Raw genomic sequence first — 20,017 nt, 5'->3', positions numbered from 1 at the left:
AAGCCAAAGGCATTGCTACTAAAATGAAATCGTGCCCATTCATGTACAGTATCATAACATGGTACGACATTTTGTATGAAATAAATATTGCCAGCAAGATGCTGCAGACAATGGACTTTGACATCACAAACGCAATAGCTCAGCTCAACACAACAAAGCAATATTCCTTGTGGACAGATAACTTTGAAAGAGTGCCATCCAGTGCAAGAGAATTAGCGAGAGGGGTCTGGATGCAGACCTGGTGCAGTGCAATCTGAGCTGCATCCAATGCTTTTTAATGCACTCACCTAACCCCAGCCGTAGCCGTCACAGTGACGTCACTCACTCCATTGGGTGCATTGTGCCTGAAATTGCATCACTGAGTGATGTAATCTCAGCTTGCATCATAAAGGCTGCATCCAGATACTATTGGAATTAGCGGATGAATTGCGAACAGAGGCCGTTTTCCCTCCACAAAGTGCAGTGCGACAACGAAAAAAAAAGAAAATGTTTACTTATGAAGCAGATGATCTTACACCTGTCATTGACACAAAACAAAACTACAACATGGGCTTCTTTAACCAAGTTCCTCCATTCCGTTGAAGAGTGCTGTTCCCTGCTTCGAGATCACGGGCACGTATTTGGATTCTTATATGACATCGCATCTCTAAAAGAAAAGGAGATTACGGAAATTCTTTAGCATTAAGACTGGAAAAGGCCCTGGCTCATGGAGACTCGCATGATGTTAATGGGCATGATTTGTGTGAGGAACTTACTGCTTTGGACAGACGCCTAGGTAGCTGGATCTAAATATGGATGCACTTAAATTCTTTTGCAAAAAAGAGATTGAATCAATTTTTCCAAATGTTTTTGTCGCGCTGAGAGTGCTTCTCACACTCCCAGTAACTGAGCTCTGGAGAACGCAGTTTCTCCATGCTTAAACTGATTAAAAACTATTTCCAAAGTACTATGTCACAGGTCACTATGACAGGTTTAATAGACAAGCAACAATTGCGATTGAGCACAAACTTGCGAAGAAGATGAATATTGAAGAAGCAATCCGTATGCCGGTATGAAAGCCAGACGCGCACATTTATCGGTAGGCTTGCGTGTATGTGTGTGTGTGCTAATCAAGCAACGCTGAAATATAGTTAATTCGCTTCCAGAAATGGTTGGTTATATTATGAATTATTAAACACAATTAGTATTTTCAGGCTGTTGTATAGTCATATTAATTTTTGTTACAATAAAAGAAAAATGGTTGGGAAATAATTAAAAAGGAAATAAAATAATGCATGTTTATTTTTACACACACACACACACACACACACACACACACACACACACACACACACACACACACACACACACACACACACACACACACACACACACACACACATATACAGTATATATTTCCGAATTAGAAGAATCTATCCGATCTGTTCTAAGATGTTACATAAACAGTCAGGGCATGATTGTGGTTTGCCTAGAGTGGCAGTTGAGCTTGCTCCGGCCCTGACTGTTTATGAAACATCTTAGAACAGATCGGATAGATTCTTCTAACCAGTATGCAGGTGTTTCCTGCTGAAGCGGTCAGAATGATGTAACATTCCTCCTGCACATTGTAAGTGAAAGGACCACAAAGAAGGCTGTGATGCATTTTTGAGAACTTTGTTACATGAACTCATTTTACTAAATTTTTAGAAAGTTGTGCATTCTGAGAGATAAAATTTACAATGTGAGATTCACTTAAAGTTTTTCTTTGCTCATTCTTTGCTATCAACACTAATCTGCAACCAAAAATATAAACAAAGGAGGGATTTCTAAATGTTCTTAGATTTTCTTTTTTTTTACTTAAACACTTAAAAGACGTTTAGGAATTCTAGACACCAAGTGATGAAGAGATTCCGGTGTAATTTTGTCCCATTCTTCCTGCAAACAAACCTTAAGTGTGCCCTATAATGAAAATCTAGAATAATGAAAGATCAGTATATGGAAATGAGCATACTGTGAGCCTCAGACACCACTGTTTTCCTTGGGAATTTTAATTCGAAAACGCGTGCCCCAAATTGTTTACTATGCGTTACTGGGCAACAACAGCACGAGGCATGTTCAAAATCACTTCAGAACGCAACATGCAAGATTTACAGATTACACATGTATTCATCTCCACTCTGAAGAGTAATGAGGTATGTTTAGTTACATCTTTTGACAATTTATTGTGTTTATTGTGAAATTTGATGTGTATGTTTCAACAAACACATGTAGACTGTTGAATCGTGTCAAACCACTCAGCTCAACTGTCATATGTTCATGCAGAGGTTGATTCTAAATCCTGGCTGTTTTCTTTGACGATATAGCGTGAAAATACAACGTAATATATCTCTATCCCTCTCTTTTGTCAAGTGTAATTATAATTTATCTGATAACACTTTATAATAACAGTACATGAAAAATGATGTATTAAACTACAGCCCCGTAGTGGGGTTTGGGTGGTTTGAAAGACCCACCCCTCACTGACAACGGTCCAGAATTTGTCCCATACATGAGCTCATTTGTCATACTTTGATTGCTATGCCATCATAAATTGTGAAAATAATCCATCGAAAAAGGCTTTAAGACCTAGTCCTTGTGGAATCCTCTGTTGGCTGTTGTGACTTCAGCTAATCAGTTTTGACCAGTTTTTAAAAAAATTTCACAATCAAGACTTTGTAATGAGTGCAGAATGTGGTTTTGCGTTGTCTTGTTTGAATAATTATGGTCATCCCTCAAAAATATGTCTTTTTGAAGAGAAGACTCACCGATGAAAAGAGAGCTCGAGATCAATTATTGTCACTCACCCAGAGAAGGTGCATGGCCTCAGAGTATGCTCTCACATTCTGCTCTTTGGCAGCACAGACACACTAGGCAGAGGATACCCTGAAACTACTCTTTCGCCAAGGATTAGCCCATGAATTATAATCTGAACTAGACTCTCAAGAGGAGGGAGGGAATTTGAATGATTTTAAATAAGTTACTTACCAGAAGCCATCACATTTCTTGTTCCCTATTCTTATGACCATCTGCCACACCAATTCCTTCTCTGAGTGAACCTGTCTGTATTGTGGCAAGTCGGGCCATATCAAATCTAACTGCCCCCTATTCCCACCTACTGTGTCTCATTCAATGAGTTAAGTTACTTATTCTAATGTATACAATCTGATGATATACAGGCCCTTCTTGACTACAGGCTACAGGAAAATTTATGTCCTGTGAATTTGCCAAACATAACAAGCTCACTTAGCTTCCACGTTACTCATTCCTTTCAATATAGGCGCTAGATGGTTGCCTTTTAGGAGAGGGAAGGATTCAACATATAACATCAGTCATCAGGTTATGCATTGGAGTCTTACATACAGACAAAAAAGTACATTGTAATACTCTTCAGCCTGGTCAATAGTTCTTCTGTATCCCAAGCCTTTTTGAATGATGTCTTGCCTGAAAATAATAATTAATAAAAATAATTAGAATAATAATTCCTTAAGTTTATATAGCACTTTTCTTGACACTCAAAGTGCTTTACACATTTTTGGGGAAATCCCCTCAACCAGCATCCACCTGGATGACACGACGGCAGCCATATTGCACCAGACCACACACCACACACCAGCTGATTGGTGGAGAGGAGACAGAGTGATGAAGCCAATTGTGGTATGAGGATGGTTAGGAGGCCATGATAGACAGAGGCCAATGGGCAGATTTGGCCAGGATGCTGGGGTTAAACCCCTACTCTTTATCGAAGGACATCCTGGGATTTTTAACGACCACAGAGAGTCAGGACCTTGGTTTAACATCTCATCCGAAAGACGAAATCACTGAACAGTGTAGAGTCCCCGTTACTACACTGGGGCATTAGGACCCACACAGACCACAGGTTGGGCACCCCCAGCTGGTCTCACTAACACCACTTCCAGCAGCAACCTAGCTTTCCCATGTGGTCACCCATCCAGGTACTGACCGGGCACAGCCCTGCTTAGCTTTAGTGGGTGATCATGTGATAGTTGCAGAGAGCTAGCTGCCGGGAATCTATATCAAGGTCGAAAAATGGGAGTTTCATCAAACAGTTGTTTACTTTCAGGGGTATCAGTACTGAGGGGGTCACTATGGTTGAGGGAAAGTAAGAAAGGTACAGAAATGGGCACTTGCTCAAACTGTGAAACAATTACAGCACTTGATGTGTCTGACACAGGAGTGGAGGCTGTTCTTTCCCAATGACAGGGAAAGCCTGAAAGGATGTACCCATGTGCTTTCTACTCCAATAAACTAACCACACTGAGCACAACTATGATGTCAGAAATAGGGAACTTCTTGCAATAAAACTTGTTCTGAAGGAGTGTTGACATTGCTTGGAGGGAGCTATACATCCACTCACTGTGTTAACAGATAGCAAAAATCTAAAATACCTTTAGCTAAACATCTCAACCCATGCCAAGCACACTGGGTGCTGTTCTTTACTAGCTTCCACTGTACAGTGACTTATTGACCAGGCAGCAAGAACACAAAGACTGACACTCTTTCCAGGTGGGCAGAGCAGGATTGTTATAATGCCACTAAGAAACAATCAACTACAGAAACAATCATCACTATACCAACTTGTTGCTCACTCCAGTGCAAAGGGACATAATCCCAGAGATTACTCAAGCTGATCTCAATGCTTTACTGTCTGCTTAATGCCCCCCAGAATTAACATTTGTGCTGCCTTTTTTTCTGCCAGGCACTAAACAAAGCATGTACACTCAACCCCCAGTTCAAGACATCTCGGGACCACCGCTATACACCTCTCAAATTGCTTCTGGTGGTCAACTTTAGCTACTGACATTATTAAGTTAGTGAAAGGCTGCGCCATCTGTCAAACCTCTAAATCCCAACATCAAGTAAAATACCTGCTGGACTGCTACAGCCTCACCCAGTTTCACAACTACTGTGGTAACATTTCATTCTGATTTTTATATCTGATTTTCACTGTTTACATGAAAACAATCCCATCTTATGCTAATCAATCGATTTTCCACGTCCTGATGCCTTATTCCCCTGCACAAGTGACAAATGTATGGCCAAACCTTGAAATTGCCAAAGTACTGTGTAACTGGGTATTTCCCCTTCATGGCCTACACAGACAATATCATTTCTGATGGAGGACCCCGATTCACATCGAGGGTTTGGAGGGGCATTAATGTGAATTTGACTTCCAGTTATCATCTACAATCTAATGGGCAAACAGAACAATGTAAGTAAGAAGTGGCTTACTTTCTACAATCAGCAACACCCCTCAGATTGTAGTCAATACCCCATGTGGGCAGAAAACGCCCAAAATTCACTCATCAAACCCGATACAGCCCTAACCCATTTCAAATGTGTTTTTGGCTATCAACCCATATTTCTCTGGTCAGGGGTTCCTTCTATCCTGGACATTACAATGTCGACTGGACATTTACCTGGACAAGACCCCATTTTAATTGGACTAAAACTCAACGTGACTGAGACAGAGACAGAGACTTTAAAAATTGAGGTTTTCCACAATTGCTCAATCACTTATATCCTTTTCTGATTCATCACATTTCTCTCATATGAACATTGCACAAATGGTAAACAAGTACCGATGCAGGCAAAATATACACTTACCCATTGAGCGTGAATGGTTGTGTATCATGAATTTTATACTAGTGCGGATGGGGTGTGGATTTTTCTGAGATGCAGTAAAATCGCTAATATGAACAAGGAGTTTTAGAACACAAATATAGGAAACAGTCATGATTAGCTGGTAGCTTATTCATCAGTATTACAACATAACAAACATAAGCCCTGGATGGCAACAGAACAGTGTTTATATTACATTACCAAACCTACAATATGCAAAACAACTACATGATACAAAACAAAAGATTGCTGAAAAAGATGAATACGTTTCTATATTATTAGTTTATACACTCTGAAAATCCATAAAATATTAGTATTAATTGATAAGAGTCCTGGCCAAAGCGTTTGCTTTTTTATTTTTTTGATATTGTGTATCAACCTTGATTGGTTAATTTAAGTAAATATTGTGTAAAATAAGTTTAAGGTAGTTAATTTAAACTTGTTTCGCTTTGTAATATCCATGATATTTCTGATGTACACATATGCACAGTTGAGGTAAAGATGAGAGTTTATCACTGCCTCCATTTACATAAGGGTTGTGATCAAAAGTTTAAATAACTGGTTCACAGGAAAAGAGTTTCTTGAGTTGTGTGGGTTTTTGGTCAGTAACTCAAAAGGCACAAGTCACTGTGACTACTACTTTGACTACTGGGGGAAAGGAACCAAAGTGACAGTTTCCTCAGGTAAGACATTGTTGATGTTTTCTGTTATTTCATTTTTATTTATTTCTGAAGATCAAATTTGTGCATTATAAAAATCTATATATTTTTATAGACAGCATAAAGGTATGCTCAGTAAACATAAGCAATAGGTTAACACTCTTCGATTAAACAGTGCACACTTAAATATATCAGAGGAGTCGGTTTAATAGTAAAAAGCCGAGGTAGGCTATAGCTATTATTGTGGTTAGGGTATGGCTCTTATCTTAAACCTAACTACTGTGACGGTGCCTTTGACTACTGGGGAAAGGGAACAATGGTCACTGTCACATCAGGTAAGATGTTAGATTTTTTTGCTTGTATACGAACCAAAAATATATATATTTCGATTACTGGTTGTAGTAATTTTTTTAGCTAGATCGTTGACAGCAGAAAAAAAGTCCTTTTAAAAATAAATAAATTGAGTTGTTACTCCGTGTTTGCCAATATTAAGGCAACAAGGTTTGTGTTATTGTGCACTGAATTATAAAAAAGGTTTCACTGTGACAATGCTGCCTTTGACTACTGGGGGAAAGGCACGATGGTCACAGTGACATCTGGTAAGACGTTTCCTCTTATAAATGTTGGCACATTTTGATGTTTTAAAATATATTATCAGTTTGTTTAGTTTGAAATGTAATTGGAGACTAAAGATGAATTTACAAACATTGGTTCGCACAATTAAATCTTAGACAATAAATTAAAGGGTTACATATTCAGTTTGTCGTTTATGAGGCTTGTCGAGCGCACTGTATATTTTTGTATAATATCCTGGGGTAAATCTCTCAGTGTGACAATGCTTTTGACTACTGGGGGAAAGGAACTAAGGTCACCGTCTCGTCAGGTAAGAAATATACCCAATACCAAATAATCAGATTAAAGTAATGATAAATTTGTCAACATTTTGTTTAAAGTAACAAAACATTTGAATTCAGTAAATCAATCATGAACTTTACATGAATCAGCGAATTCAAGTAGGACATCAGTCAACAGGTCATTTTTATATTGCTCTGTAATGTTAAAGATTATTGTGTAACTGGGCGTTCGACTACTGGGGAAGCGGCACCAAAGTCTCCGTAACAAACAGTAAGACTTTTAAAAAATAATTAATTGCAATTATTGTAATCAATTGTAATTACAGAGACAGTTCTATCATAAAACTAAACAAAATGTTTACATGTATACTTTATCATTTGCTCATTTTATACAACATGTGCTTATTGATAGTTTTATCAGCTGCAAACCATCTTGTTGTAAATGCTGGAAAATTAAAAGGCAATAATTTTAACACTATTATATTATTTGACTGCTAAAAACATCCGTCGTGAACGACTAATTTCATTGTTCATTCGTCAACCATGTATTGTCTTTTACCTCCTAAATTATTGGATGTTAAAAGCTTACAGAATATAAATTCAAGACTAATCAAAATGTGTCTGCTATGTTTTAAGTGGTATATTTTAAATGATTACTTATTTATTTATTATACATTGATATCTAACTAACAGTTAAAACCTTGATTATAGGTCATTGACCTGACGAAGAGTTGTCCATATGTTTAAAAAGTGCACTTTAAAATTTAAAGATGCTACAGTCCTGCTATGTATTTTAACATAAAAATATGTTTGTTAGTTTGAATTAAGATAATAATAATATATTATATAATAAATAATAATATATTTGTATGTATTTGTACATACAGTGCTCAGCATATATAAGTACACCCCTCACAAATCTCTCTTTTATAGTCATATTTTAAATAGGAAGCTATACAATATTATATTTGTGCACTTACATTAGATTAGTCAGTACTGAAGCCAAATCTGGAGCTTATCTAACAAAATAAATTACGATAACGATCCAAAAACTAGTAAACCCAAATTTATGTTATAGAAAAATATTAAATACAAATTTAAAAAGAGGAAAAATCAAGAGAAGCAAAAAAAAATTAATAATAATAAATAAATAAATAAGTTGAAATTTTGTAGGTTGTAATTTAGTTTTTGCAATATTTTGCTTGAATTTAATTGTATTATCTTTCAATTTCTAAATCTGTTTGGGGACTAAAATATTATTTTAATAAATACATTTTGCTTAATCTGTTTTGTTTGCAACAAAGTACATTGCCTATATTCACTGAGAAATGGATAAAAATATTAATTTTTTAAATGAGCTGTACTCAATTATGCTGAGCACTGTATACAATACATAGTCTGAACCAAAGTCAAAACTGAAGATAATCTAATTAAAAAAAATTTTTTGATTAAAATCCAAAAATTATTACACCCAAATTTATATTTTGGGGAAAAATATTAAATAAAATGTTAATAAACAGGAAAAAGACAAACACAAATATATATATATATAATTTAGCAAAATTTTGTAATTTGTTTTTTTTTTTTTTTGCAATAAATGTATTACACTGTAAAAATGTCCGTAACCTAGCAGTTTTCAACATTTTGTGATTCATGTTTTTCCCCCATCTATCTATCTATCTATCTATCTATCTATCTATCTATCTATCTATCTATCTATCTATCTATCTATCTATCTATCTATCTATCTATCTATCTATCTATCTATCTATCTATCTATCTATCTATCTATCTATCTATCTATCTATCTATCTATTTATCTACCCATTTGTTTGCGCTGAATTGAAACAAACAAATGAAGTTGAACTTTACTAAATTTAATTTGTTTGTTTTAATTCAACCCATATAAATAGTTTACAATAGCTTTGCAGAAATCTTTTTTTTCCAGTGTACAGCATTTATTACTTCAACATTTACTAATTTATTATAAAAATCGAACATTTGCTCTAATTTTGACATTTGCATTAATGAGTTAACAAAAACAAACAATTAACAACTTTATTCATTAACTAATGCTAAAAATATATTTTTAAAAACTGTAATAAATGTACTATTTGTTATGTGTTTAAAATACATTAACTACTGGACTAATATTTTGAAGCATTATTAGAGGTTTTTCTGCCAATGACACAAAATAGCTATTTTTGTTTTAACAATTATTAAAAGTTAGAATTTTTTTGTGTGAGAAAAAAAGTGTTTGATGATCTCTTTTGTTAAATGTAGCTAAATGTTCTGTGCGTGTTAAAGGTTCTTCGTGGATCAATCAATGCCAGAAAAGAACCTTAATTTTTAAGAGTTTGTTCTGCCTTTCCACAAGCAAGCTATTTCATTTCCATGTATACTGTATGATCTTTGTCAAAATAATGTACAGAGATAGTCATTACTGCAAAGCTGATAGAGATGGATGATCAGGCCTTTCTTGCAATGTAAAGTGCAGACTTTCTTCCTGTGTAAAGTGATCTAAATCAGAAGCATTTTATCAGTATTATATTATATTATATTATATTATATTAAATTATATTATATTATTATATTATACTATTATAATATATTATTATATTATATTATATTATATTATTAATTTGTTGTGTAGTGTTGCATTTGTTGTTGCATTTGTACTTTATTGTGGATACTGTCTGAGAAATGCGTATTGTCTCCACAGCTCAACCATCTGCGCCCCAGTCAGTCTTCGGTTTATCTCAGTGCAGTTCTGGTTCTGATGGGTTAATCACCATCGGCTGCTTGGCTAAAGGTTTCTCACCTGCAGACTCGCTTAATTTCAAATGGAAGGATCCTGCTGGTAATGAATTAAGCGATTTTGTGCAGTACCCAGCATTTGGGACGGATGGAGATTATACTAAAATCAGCCATATGCGAGTGAGAAAAAGCGATTGGGATACTAAAAAACCTTACACATGTGAAGCCTCCAATTCTGCTGGAGCACCAAAAACAGCTTCTCTAGCTCCACCGGGTAAGTCACATTTCTCAAGATTTACTCTAATGTTTCACACTACTTGTCTGTTGTATGTTACTGTTGGGTCATATTTGATTTTTTTTGTATGTGTGTGGAGACATATGGTTGACTAGAAATGGCAGTTTAATTATTTAACCAGTAAATTTTCTGTTACAGTATATCTTTGTGAATGTCAAACAAAATCAGACGTCAGTGAACATTTACCCTATATCAAGTCTAAAATGTTAAAACCAAGAAAAAACATAAAAGACTAAAATATTAAAACTTCTTTCATCAAACACAATCACAATAATCCCAAAAATGTGTTCAAACTCAACTACTAGAGCATCTAATCTGCTTGCTTAATAAAGTATGTTGCACTATTTTTTCTTGCTTTTCATGTCCCCTCTGCTTTCTCCTGTATGTTGCCAGCCCCACCGCCAGATCTGCGTGCAACTGTGTTCTTAACAGCACCTACAAAAATGGAATTAGAAAGTGGATCAGCAACCTTCATGTGTTTAGCCAAACGGTTTTCGCCTAAACAATACAAGTTTAAGTGGTATCAGAATGATAAGGAGGTAACAAATGCGATAGACAATTTTTTCAAAGATGAGAAGAACGGCTCAGTAACCGAATACAGTGCCACAAGCATTTTGAAAATCAACGCAGAAGTATGGAAGCAGCCAGAGAGAAAAGTTAAATGCGTGTTTGAGCACAATCAGCGAAATGATAGCAGGGAGATCCAATACAAAGGTATGTTGTCCCTTGGGCATTCAAATTGTTTTGAAAAGTCTACCTGTCTCTAAATGTGTTCTCATGCTTCTTTTTGTGCATAGATACAATGCAAGACTGCATTGACGACAATGTTCATATTGACATCATCCCCCCCACCCCTGAAGACATGCTGAAAAATAGAAAGGGAATTTTAAAGTGCAAAGCTTCAGGAAATCCAAAATTCCATTTCACCAAAATAGAGATAACAGCAAATAATTTAGTCATCGCAGAAAAAGAGGGAACTTTGAAAAACCAAGAGGAACTTGATGCTCCAATTAACTATAAAGAATGGAGCAATGGCACTGTGTTTAAATGCACAGCTGAAAACACAGGAAAAACATTGCCAGAGGAAAAAACTTTTGCCAGAGAAAATGGTATGTATTTTTTTCTTTTTACAAAACATCACACAGACCTTGTTTCCCAAATGTCTCTTGATTTATGTGTATCTTATTGCAAAAATGACATTGTTTGACAGTGTATAATAAGCAGATAATGCCTTTTCCATTGTTCTGATCCTATCTGTGATCTTGTATTTCAAGGTAAAACGAGACCGTCAGTTTACGTGTTCGCACCACCAGAGAAAAAAAATGAAATGATGACCCTGACATGTTTTGTGAAGAATTTCTCACCCAAGGAGGTGTTTGTGACTTGGCTTGTTGACGATGAACCTGCCATTGGGTACCAAAACAGCACTAGTGTGCCAGTTAAGAATGATGATTCCTTCTCCATGTATAGTCAGATCACAGTTGAAAATCCAGAGTGGAGGGGTGGTAAAGTGTACACGTGTGTCGTGTACCACGAAAGCATTGATGAAAAATTGCTTGTGCTGACAAGATCTATTACTGATAATATGGATAAGTCAAGTATAATTAATCTAAGTATGACCACCCCAGCACCCTGCAAGGCATAGGTCGTTGAGTATTTGGCGTCTTCCTGTCATGCCTGTTAAATGTTCGTTTTGTTTTTGAGTTGCATGTCCATTTTTGTAAGTGTGTTGTTCTTTAATGTTTGTGGCTTCTTGCTTTTTGAAGTTGTTTTCATGCACATCGCACTAGGAAAAGATTAATAAAAAAAGAAACAAAGCATATTTCCTGTGCAGTTAATTTATGTTATCATTATTCTTTTATTTACATATTTCTGTCACTCTTTCTAAGCATAATATGTAACAAAGGTATCATATCATAACATCATTCAACATACATTGTAATTGAACTATGTATATATATAGATAATATAATTTAGATAATATATAGATAATATGATTTATAATAATAAACCAAATCAACATATTTTCATGTTTCAACCATACATTTAAAATGCATATAGTAATATATATATATATATATATATATATATATATATATATGAAAATCTAATAAACATGAAATCAAGAATATATACATGTATATCAGTAAATGTATCTGTGTGTTTGTGTGTATTTGTGCATGCATATTGTATGTGTTCGTATTTGTTCTGTCTGATATTACAATTACCTAAAAACATACTCCTCGTGGTTCACACTGGTTCATCTACAGCAAGCCAAGACACATTCAAGCCATATATTTGAGACTGTCAGGGTCATCTTTCTTCACTCTAATTATTTAATGAGCATGTTAAGATTAAAACAGGGCAGATAATAATGATTACATCCAAATAAGTTTCTTTATCCTTCAATGTATTTATAATGGGTCTCATATCAATGCAAATCTTTGCCTTTCGTGCAAATGTAAATGGAAAAACAGGTCAATTGATTAAAACCATAACATATATAAAGGAACATGCTGTTTCTTTTGAAGAATGTCAGCATTGTCCTTTTAGGTCATGCAATTGTGCTCTTGTCTTTTTCCACAGCCTGGATTGTGTGGATAGAGCATCCTCTGTTTGAACCCATCGATGCAGATGACAGTGGCATTGCAAACACTGCTGTAACCTTCATTTTCCTGTTCCTCATCACCTTGTTTTACAGCATAGGTGCTACTTTTGTTAAGGTATGCTTTTTGGCTACTTCTAAATTGAGACTAGATTTTATAGGAGCATTTGTTGTTGGATCCACAACACTTAGAGTTGAATTATGCAAAAAATACAAATAAATAAATAAATAAATAAATAAACAAACGCTATTTTCACAATCTATTGAAAAAATATTTTCTAGTCTGATTGTTGTGAAATTATGCTTTCAGGTGAAATGAAAAAAGTATATATATTAAGGACATGGAATGCCTCTCAGATGAACAGCTTCAAGACTTTGTTATTCTTTTTACTTTTTTGTAAATATGTGATTGTGGTATTTGTTTTTTAGATTTTCAATAAAAGCAAAAAACTATTTGATGAATCTTGTTTTATCTTTCTTACCCTAAGTTCCCGACAATATTTGTGTTTCCATTTTAAGGAATTGTTTTGCATTCGAGACTAAAACTGCTCTAATTATTTGTTTCATAAAACAACATAAAGATTAAAAAAATATTTTAAAAACCTAAATTTCTGAACGTAATAAATAACACAGTTTTTTAAGTTCAAGCCCTAATTTTATCCATATCTGCAAAGCTTTGTATATTGTGCTACTGAACACAGCATTATCTAGCTCTGAATATTTGTGATGAACAAATATTTAATGATGCAAATTATATTAAATCATACATTGCACAACAGGATAGTTATTATGTAAATTATAAGGTGTTTTTCCTGTGCAGATGTGCTCAGCCTTGCTTCAGAAATGCAGGTGCTTTTCAGTTCTGCTTTTGGTGGCTATTTCTGCTTGACTGTTACTTAACACTTCCATCTGTTATTTGTTTTGCTCTCTGAAGCATGCTTCTGATTTCCTTTTCTACCCATCTTTGTTTCATTCCAGTATTCATTAATAATAATAATAATAATGATAAAAAAACACTTCCACTGAAAAATTAACAAAATTTTTGTGCAGCAATGCTTCTTTCATTTGCTTTAAAAATGCTATATTTCCCAATTTGTTTCCCAAATCATAATTTACAAGTTAGTCATGTTCAAGTGCAATGTTATTATAATGGTCATTTGTTGTCAAATATTTAACCAAGAGACAGAAAGGGGGAACTGGGAAAGGTGTCTAAAAGTTGAATACATTGAACGGGATTTTAAAAACTTGAGTAATTTAAGTATTTATGCAGTTTTTAAGCTTGAGCAATGTAAGTATTTAGGCACCTATTACTTCTCACAGTTTTATTTACACTCAACAGGTACTCGTCCCATTTTTATATTTTAATGTCCTCTGTGTTTTGCACATTATATCTGTTGATGCGCAAGAACCAATAAATTTAAATTTCACAAATAATGCATACGTTTCAGCTTTTTGACTTTCATCAGTCAAAACTGGCTTTAATAGGTCACTATAAAATGAACACCACATTTTTCTATTCTGTCTGGAATACTTAAAAATAAAGATTCTCTATTGACAGTTCTTTACAGTGGAAATATGTTCTTTTGATTACTAAAATGGTCTTATCTGTACTGATCGCTGAAAGGATTTTTAGGAAACTCAAAATAGTTCTTCTACTGTATGTTATCAATGCAAAATTTCTATTTCAGAACCTTTTTTATTTAAGAGTCGCCCTGCATCATGTTTCTCTTTGAAATGATACACCCTAAAAATATCAAATTTAGACAAAAATCACCACACACAAACTGAACTGAACAGTAAAGTTAAATTATTAGTGTCTGTTGTGTTCTCTTTCTTATCGTATAGACTTTGAATGTCCCATACCATTTAATTTGTTGGTATTTTTACATTTAATGTGCTGTTGTTTGAACTTGTTAAATATTTTTGAGCCAGGTCATTACATTGTTTTATTTTCTCTTTTTAACTTGATTTCACTTTGTTTTAGAAAAGAAGTCAATTTATTATTTATTTATTATATAAAAATTTAATTTTAAAAACACTATGTACTTTTTATATGTACTGTTGAAATAAACTAATGAAAAAAACTGATATCTCATCTCTACTTTAATAGTAATACGTGTCACTAAGCCCAGTATGGCTCTGCTGAGTAGAGAGGATGGTGATAGGATCGTGTTGGAGTGCCAGTTGAATGATTACTACCCAAAAGAACTTAGTGTACAATGGCTTCGTGATGGTCAGCCTGTCAGAGCTACAATTAGAATGCTGCAGAACAGAGAAGTGGAGAAAACTTTTACTTACATAAGTCAACTGAATATTAGTTCTTCATATGATTACAAGAATTACACTTGTAATGCCACTCACAACTCTGAAGTATACCAGCAAGAATATAACAGGTGCACAGGTAAGTTGAATGTAATGAAGAAATAAGGAACCTAAAGTCAGGCTGATAGAAATGGCTGGCCTAAATTAAACTAAATGTAAAGATAATGTTGTAAATTATTTGATCTTTACAGCAAAGCCATTGATCAAACCTTCAATCCAAATAAAGACAACCCCTCTCAGAGACATTATAGAAACGGGCAATGTCACATTGTCATGTGTTGTTAAAGCTCCAGACAGCACTGTAGTGTCATGGTCGGTAGATGGTCAAAGTGAACCACCCACCACACAAGACAAAGACCTCTCCAATAACACTGTGAGCTACTTGACTGTGCGCACAAAGGATTGGTTAAATAAAACCATAGTTTGTACAGCTCAACATCCTTGTTTCTCAAACGAGAGTGCTGAAATTCAGGCTGGTAAGAGGTTTCTTCTTTAACATTTGTTCAACTGAATAAAAACTATATTGATTCTGAACAACACATACATGATTAAAATGTACTTTTGCTCCTCAGATGATGTAAAGAAGGATCCTGAAGTGGAGATCAGGAGGTCTTTCATGAAATCAGCAGCAGAAAGTGTTGCTGTGCTTGAGTGTGTTGTGAGTGATCTTCCACCTGGCGAGGTCTGCATCACTTTCCAGGCCAATAATGTTAATATCTCAGATCTCGAGTGTGTGGATTCGGCCCCCTCTAATAACAGTTGGTCCTTGATTAGACCTTTTAAAATACCTGATGCACATCAGAAGACAGAAAATATCTTCACCTGTAAAGTTCAAAGACCCTTCAAACAGTGGACGTCAAAACCTACTGGACACATTTTTGGTAGGGAATGAACATTTCAGCAATACCAACTATACTGGGAACATGAATTCATGAACTGTGCTGAATTTTAATGATGATGCATGTTTTATTCACTAGACATCTGACACTTTCTTGTTCAACAGATGATGCTTCCTCAGAGCTTGTTGTTGGTCCTAGAGTGGTTCAGTCTAGTTCAGAGTACCAGAAGCTGCAGTGCTCTGCCACAGGGTTTTATCCCGAGATACAGTGGCTTCCACTATCAAGTGTAAAAGCTTGCAACTCAACCGTCACCCTGATGCAAGATGGCCACGTGAAAGTGTACAGTGAGATATTAGTGCCCCAGGATGAATGGAATAAAGGAGTCAATTACACCTGCCGAACTACAGATGGGCCCAGTAGAAACACTGTTGAGAAAAACACCAGTATTTGTTCAGGTAAACATGTCAAATGCAACAAGAAAAAGAAATAACATATGTAAAACCCTTCTTCCTGTATAGGTGATTGAATGTAACATCACAACAAATGCTTTTACTTTCCCCCAGTCATTGCACCATTCAGTCAGCAGGCAGACGTCTACTTGCTGGGTCCTCCGCTCAATTTTGCAAGCACTGACTTGAATTTGACCTGTATAGTTATTGGTCAGAATGTTAAATATTTCATCATTCAGTGGAAAGTGAATGGAAATACTAGTGATGGTGATGATCAAACTCCAGTACAGCATCCCAACGGCACTCAAAGCAAAGTAAATAAATTGAAAGTTTCAGTTAATACATGGAATTCACATGCCCTCTTTACCTGTGAGGTCAAGCATTTGTGCTCCGTAGACACACAACAGCAGAGCATCTTAAAAACCAGAGGTAAGCATTCACACCATCCTCAGTGCTGCCAGTGAAGAGTCTGGCATTTACTAATTGTCACTTTATTTTCATAGACCCAAAACAGCCTACTGTGAGAATCCTCAGACCCTCAGACAGTGATCTATCTGGAGCCAAAAATACTAGCCTTGTTTGCTTTATCAGTGATTTTTTCCCTTCTGATATCTTAGTGGAGTGGAAGCTAAATGGAAAGCAGCTTAGCAGGTCTCAGTTCACTAACAGCCCTGTGGTTGCACACTCTTCAGGAGGTTTTTCAATGCATAGTGCTCTAATTTTACCTGGAGAGCAGCAAAAGGATGGCATCTACTCTTGTGAAGTTTCTCACGAGTCTTCTCAAAGTCCAATCATTGCCACTTTGGAGAACTTGTATGGTGAGTACAAGAGATTTTCTACCTGTCAGTAGCCGTGTTTCAATTGCAGATTAATAAAGCTTTTTTGATATGTTTTTAATGGCGATTTACAAAATGACAGTGCTTTCGATAACCAGTGTTATGTGACTAAAACAGTTTTTTCCTTTTATGAGAAGTCCTCCCAAAAAAGAAGTCGCCAAATTAGCCATATTTCAGTCAGAGGAGGTGTGATATCCAAGTATTAATTAAAAGAAAAGCTCCTTATACTCTGGAATAGCTTATAAGTGTTTCTGGAGGTTATAGAGGTTTGCAGAGGAACTGTTGATTCAAACATTTTGGGTTATGCAATTCAGGCCTCATTTATAATCAATAAATGCACATCCATACCTTTAAAAAAACAATCAAGTGATGTGATCTTAAAGAACAAAATCATGCACAACCCTACACTTTATTATTTCAAGACAACAGAAAAGGGACACTTTTTTTTTACGACTTTAATATATTTTTGGCTTGTTTTTTTTCTGATGTCCTCACTGATAGTTTGTGCAGCTTTTTATTTTTCAACCATGCTGAAAGACATATGTGTCCATATATTTCACATAAATTCATTCATTCATTTTCTTTTTGGCTTAATCCCTTTATTAATCTGGGGTCGCCACAGCAGAATGAATCGCCAACTCGTCCAGCATATGTTTTACGCAGCGGATGCCCTTCCAGCCACAACCCATCTCTGGGAAACACCCATACATTCTTACATTCACACACATACACTATGGACAATTTAGTTTATTCAATTCACCTATAGCACATGTCTTTGGACTTGTGGGGGAAACCGGAGCACCCGGACAAAACCCACGTGAACACAGTGAGAACTCGCAAACTCCACACAGAAATGCCAACTGACCTAGCCAGGGCTCAAAACAGCGACCTTCTTGCTGTCAGGTGAACATGCTACCCACTGGGCCATCATGTCACATAAATATATGTCCATATTCCGTGATGATAATGCAAAAATTCATCAGTCCTAGATTGTAAATGAAAGCTTAATTTCCATATAACAATTGACAACCAGTTGACCAGAAACCCACTGAATAACTTCAAGTTGTACAGGAGTATTCACAACATCATTCTCCTCAGATTTAGATAGTGACCTTCATTATTTAATATGATGCATTTGATAAGGTAATGCTTTGACTTGCTTATGTTATATAACAAAGTTTATTTGTGTGCAAAAGGTTTGCTGCTTTGTGCTCTGCTTTGCATTCCATAAACAGTTAAAAGTTTCAAAGTTTAATTAAGTTTCAGTTGTACATTTAAGTGAATTATAACTGAAGTAAAAAGAATTATAGTTATTGCTTAAAGCTCACAGTACTTGTAGTTGGGGGTGGGAATGTACAGTTGAAGTCAGAATTATTACCCCCTTGAATTATTAGCCCCCATGTTAATTTGTTTCCCCAATTTCTGTTTAATGGAGAGATTTTTTCAACACATTTCTAAACATAATAGTTTTAATAACTCATCTCTAATAATTGATTTATTTTATCTTTGTCATGATGACAGTAAATAATATTTGACTAGATTTTTTTCAAGACACTTCTATACAGTTTAGTGACATTTAAAGGCTGAACTAGGTTAATTAGGTTAACTAGGCATGTTAGGGTAATTAGGCAAGTTATTGTATTACCATGGTTTGTTCTATAGACTATCGGAAAAAAAGCTCTTAAAGCGAATAATTTTTTACCTTAAAATGTTTTCTTTTATTAAAAACTGCTTCAATTCTAGCCGAAATAAAACAAATAAGAATTTCTCCAGAAGAAAAAATATTATCAGACATACTGTGAAAATTTCATTGCTCTGTTAAACATAATTTGGCAAATATTTAAAAAACAGAAAAAAAATTCAAAGGGGGGGCTAATAATTCTGACGTCAACTGTATATATAAAACATGATATATTTCACTCTGCTTTTTGTTTGTTTTGCAGCATCGTTGCTCCATTCCGCTCCATCTGCAGAGCTGCTACAGGGTGCTGATGGGCTACTGTGTCTGGTGTCTGGTTTCAGTCCACCTTCCATCAATATTACTTGGTTTATGGGAATGACTGAGATGTCTGACCAGAACAAGACCAAACTTGCAAAAGACCCTGATGGAAAATTTATCACCCAAAGTCACCTGCCTCTCAAGCCTTCAGAGTGGGCTCCTGGTGAGGTGTACACGTGCAGGGTCACTCATGTTACTGGCACTCAGTGGTTTAACATCTCGAAAAATTCAGGTACCCAAGATTTCATGTGCTAAAACCTTTTTTTTCTAAGGGAATAATAAGTCATATTTAAATGGGAACTTTTTTTTTCACAGTAATTTCCGAAGAGGCTATATTTATGAATGAAAATAAACCTGAATTTATTCCTCAAGATACAGTTGGAGAGGTCTGGAATATGGCTTGTGCCTTTCTCATCCTTTTCCTTCTCTCTCTTGTCTATGGATGCACAGTCACTTTGGTCAAAGTGAAGACTGAATGAACAACATTTTGTGTGTGTATGTGTGTTTCCTGAATTCTTTTTAAATTTTTTCTTTTGAAAATATGGTAAAAAAAGTCTTACTAGTTTTTACTAATTAAATATTTATAAAATATTAAAATATATTAAATAGTAAATATATATACTAACATTGACTAACAATGTATTCATATAACAGGGAATTTCTAATGTTTTTGTCTGGAAATTTTCTCCTATTCAAAGAGGCTATTTATTATGAATTATATTATTATGAATATATATTGCACAA

The 20,017-nt window shown here is 35.1% G+C and overlaps 1 protein-coding gene across 1 annotated transcript; it reads left to right on the top strand.

Moving 5' to 3' along the window:
• The first annotated feature begins 6,601 nt into the window (after positions 1–6,601).
• On the top strand, positions 6,602–19,766 carry ighd (immunoglobulin heavy constant delta). The gene is made up of 14 exons (XM_056452747.1): positions 6,602–6,652; positions 9,894–10,202; positions 10,617–10,937; positions 11,021–11,332; positions 11,498–11,862; positions 12,755–12,929; positions 14,939–15,229; positions 15,342–15,626; positions 15,723–16,031; positions 16,154–16,444; positions 16,553–16,867; positions 16,942–17,256; positions 19,218–19,505; positions 19,589–19,766. Exons 1-14 carry the CDS (start codon positions 6,634–6,636, stop codon positions 19,750–19,752), a joined length of 3,759 nt encoding a protein of 1,252 aa, XP_056308722.1. The 5' UTR covers positions 6,602–6,633; the 3' UTR covers positions 19,753–19,766.
• Positions 19,767–20,017: the final 251 nt, after the last annotated feature.

Source organism: Danio aesculapii, chromosome 3 (assembly GCF_903798145.1).
Source record: "Danio aesculapii chromosome 3, fDanAes4.1, whole genome shotgun sequence".
NCBI classification, from domain to species: domain Eukaryota; kingdom Metazoa; phylum Chordata; class Actinopteri; order Cypriniformes; family Danionidae; genus Danio; species Danio aesculapii.
This window is presented reverse-complemented; position numbering and strand designations above follow the sequence as displayed.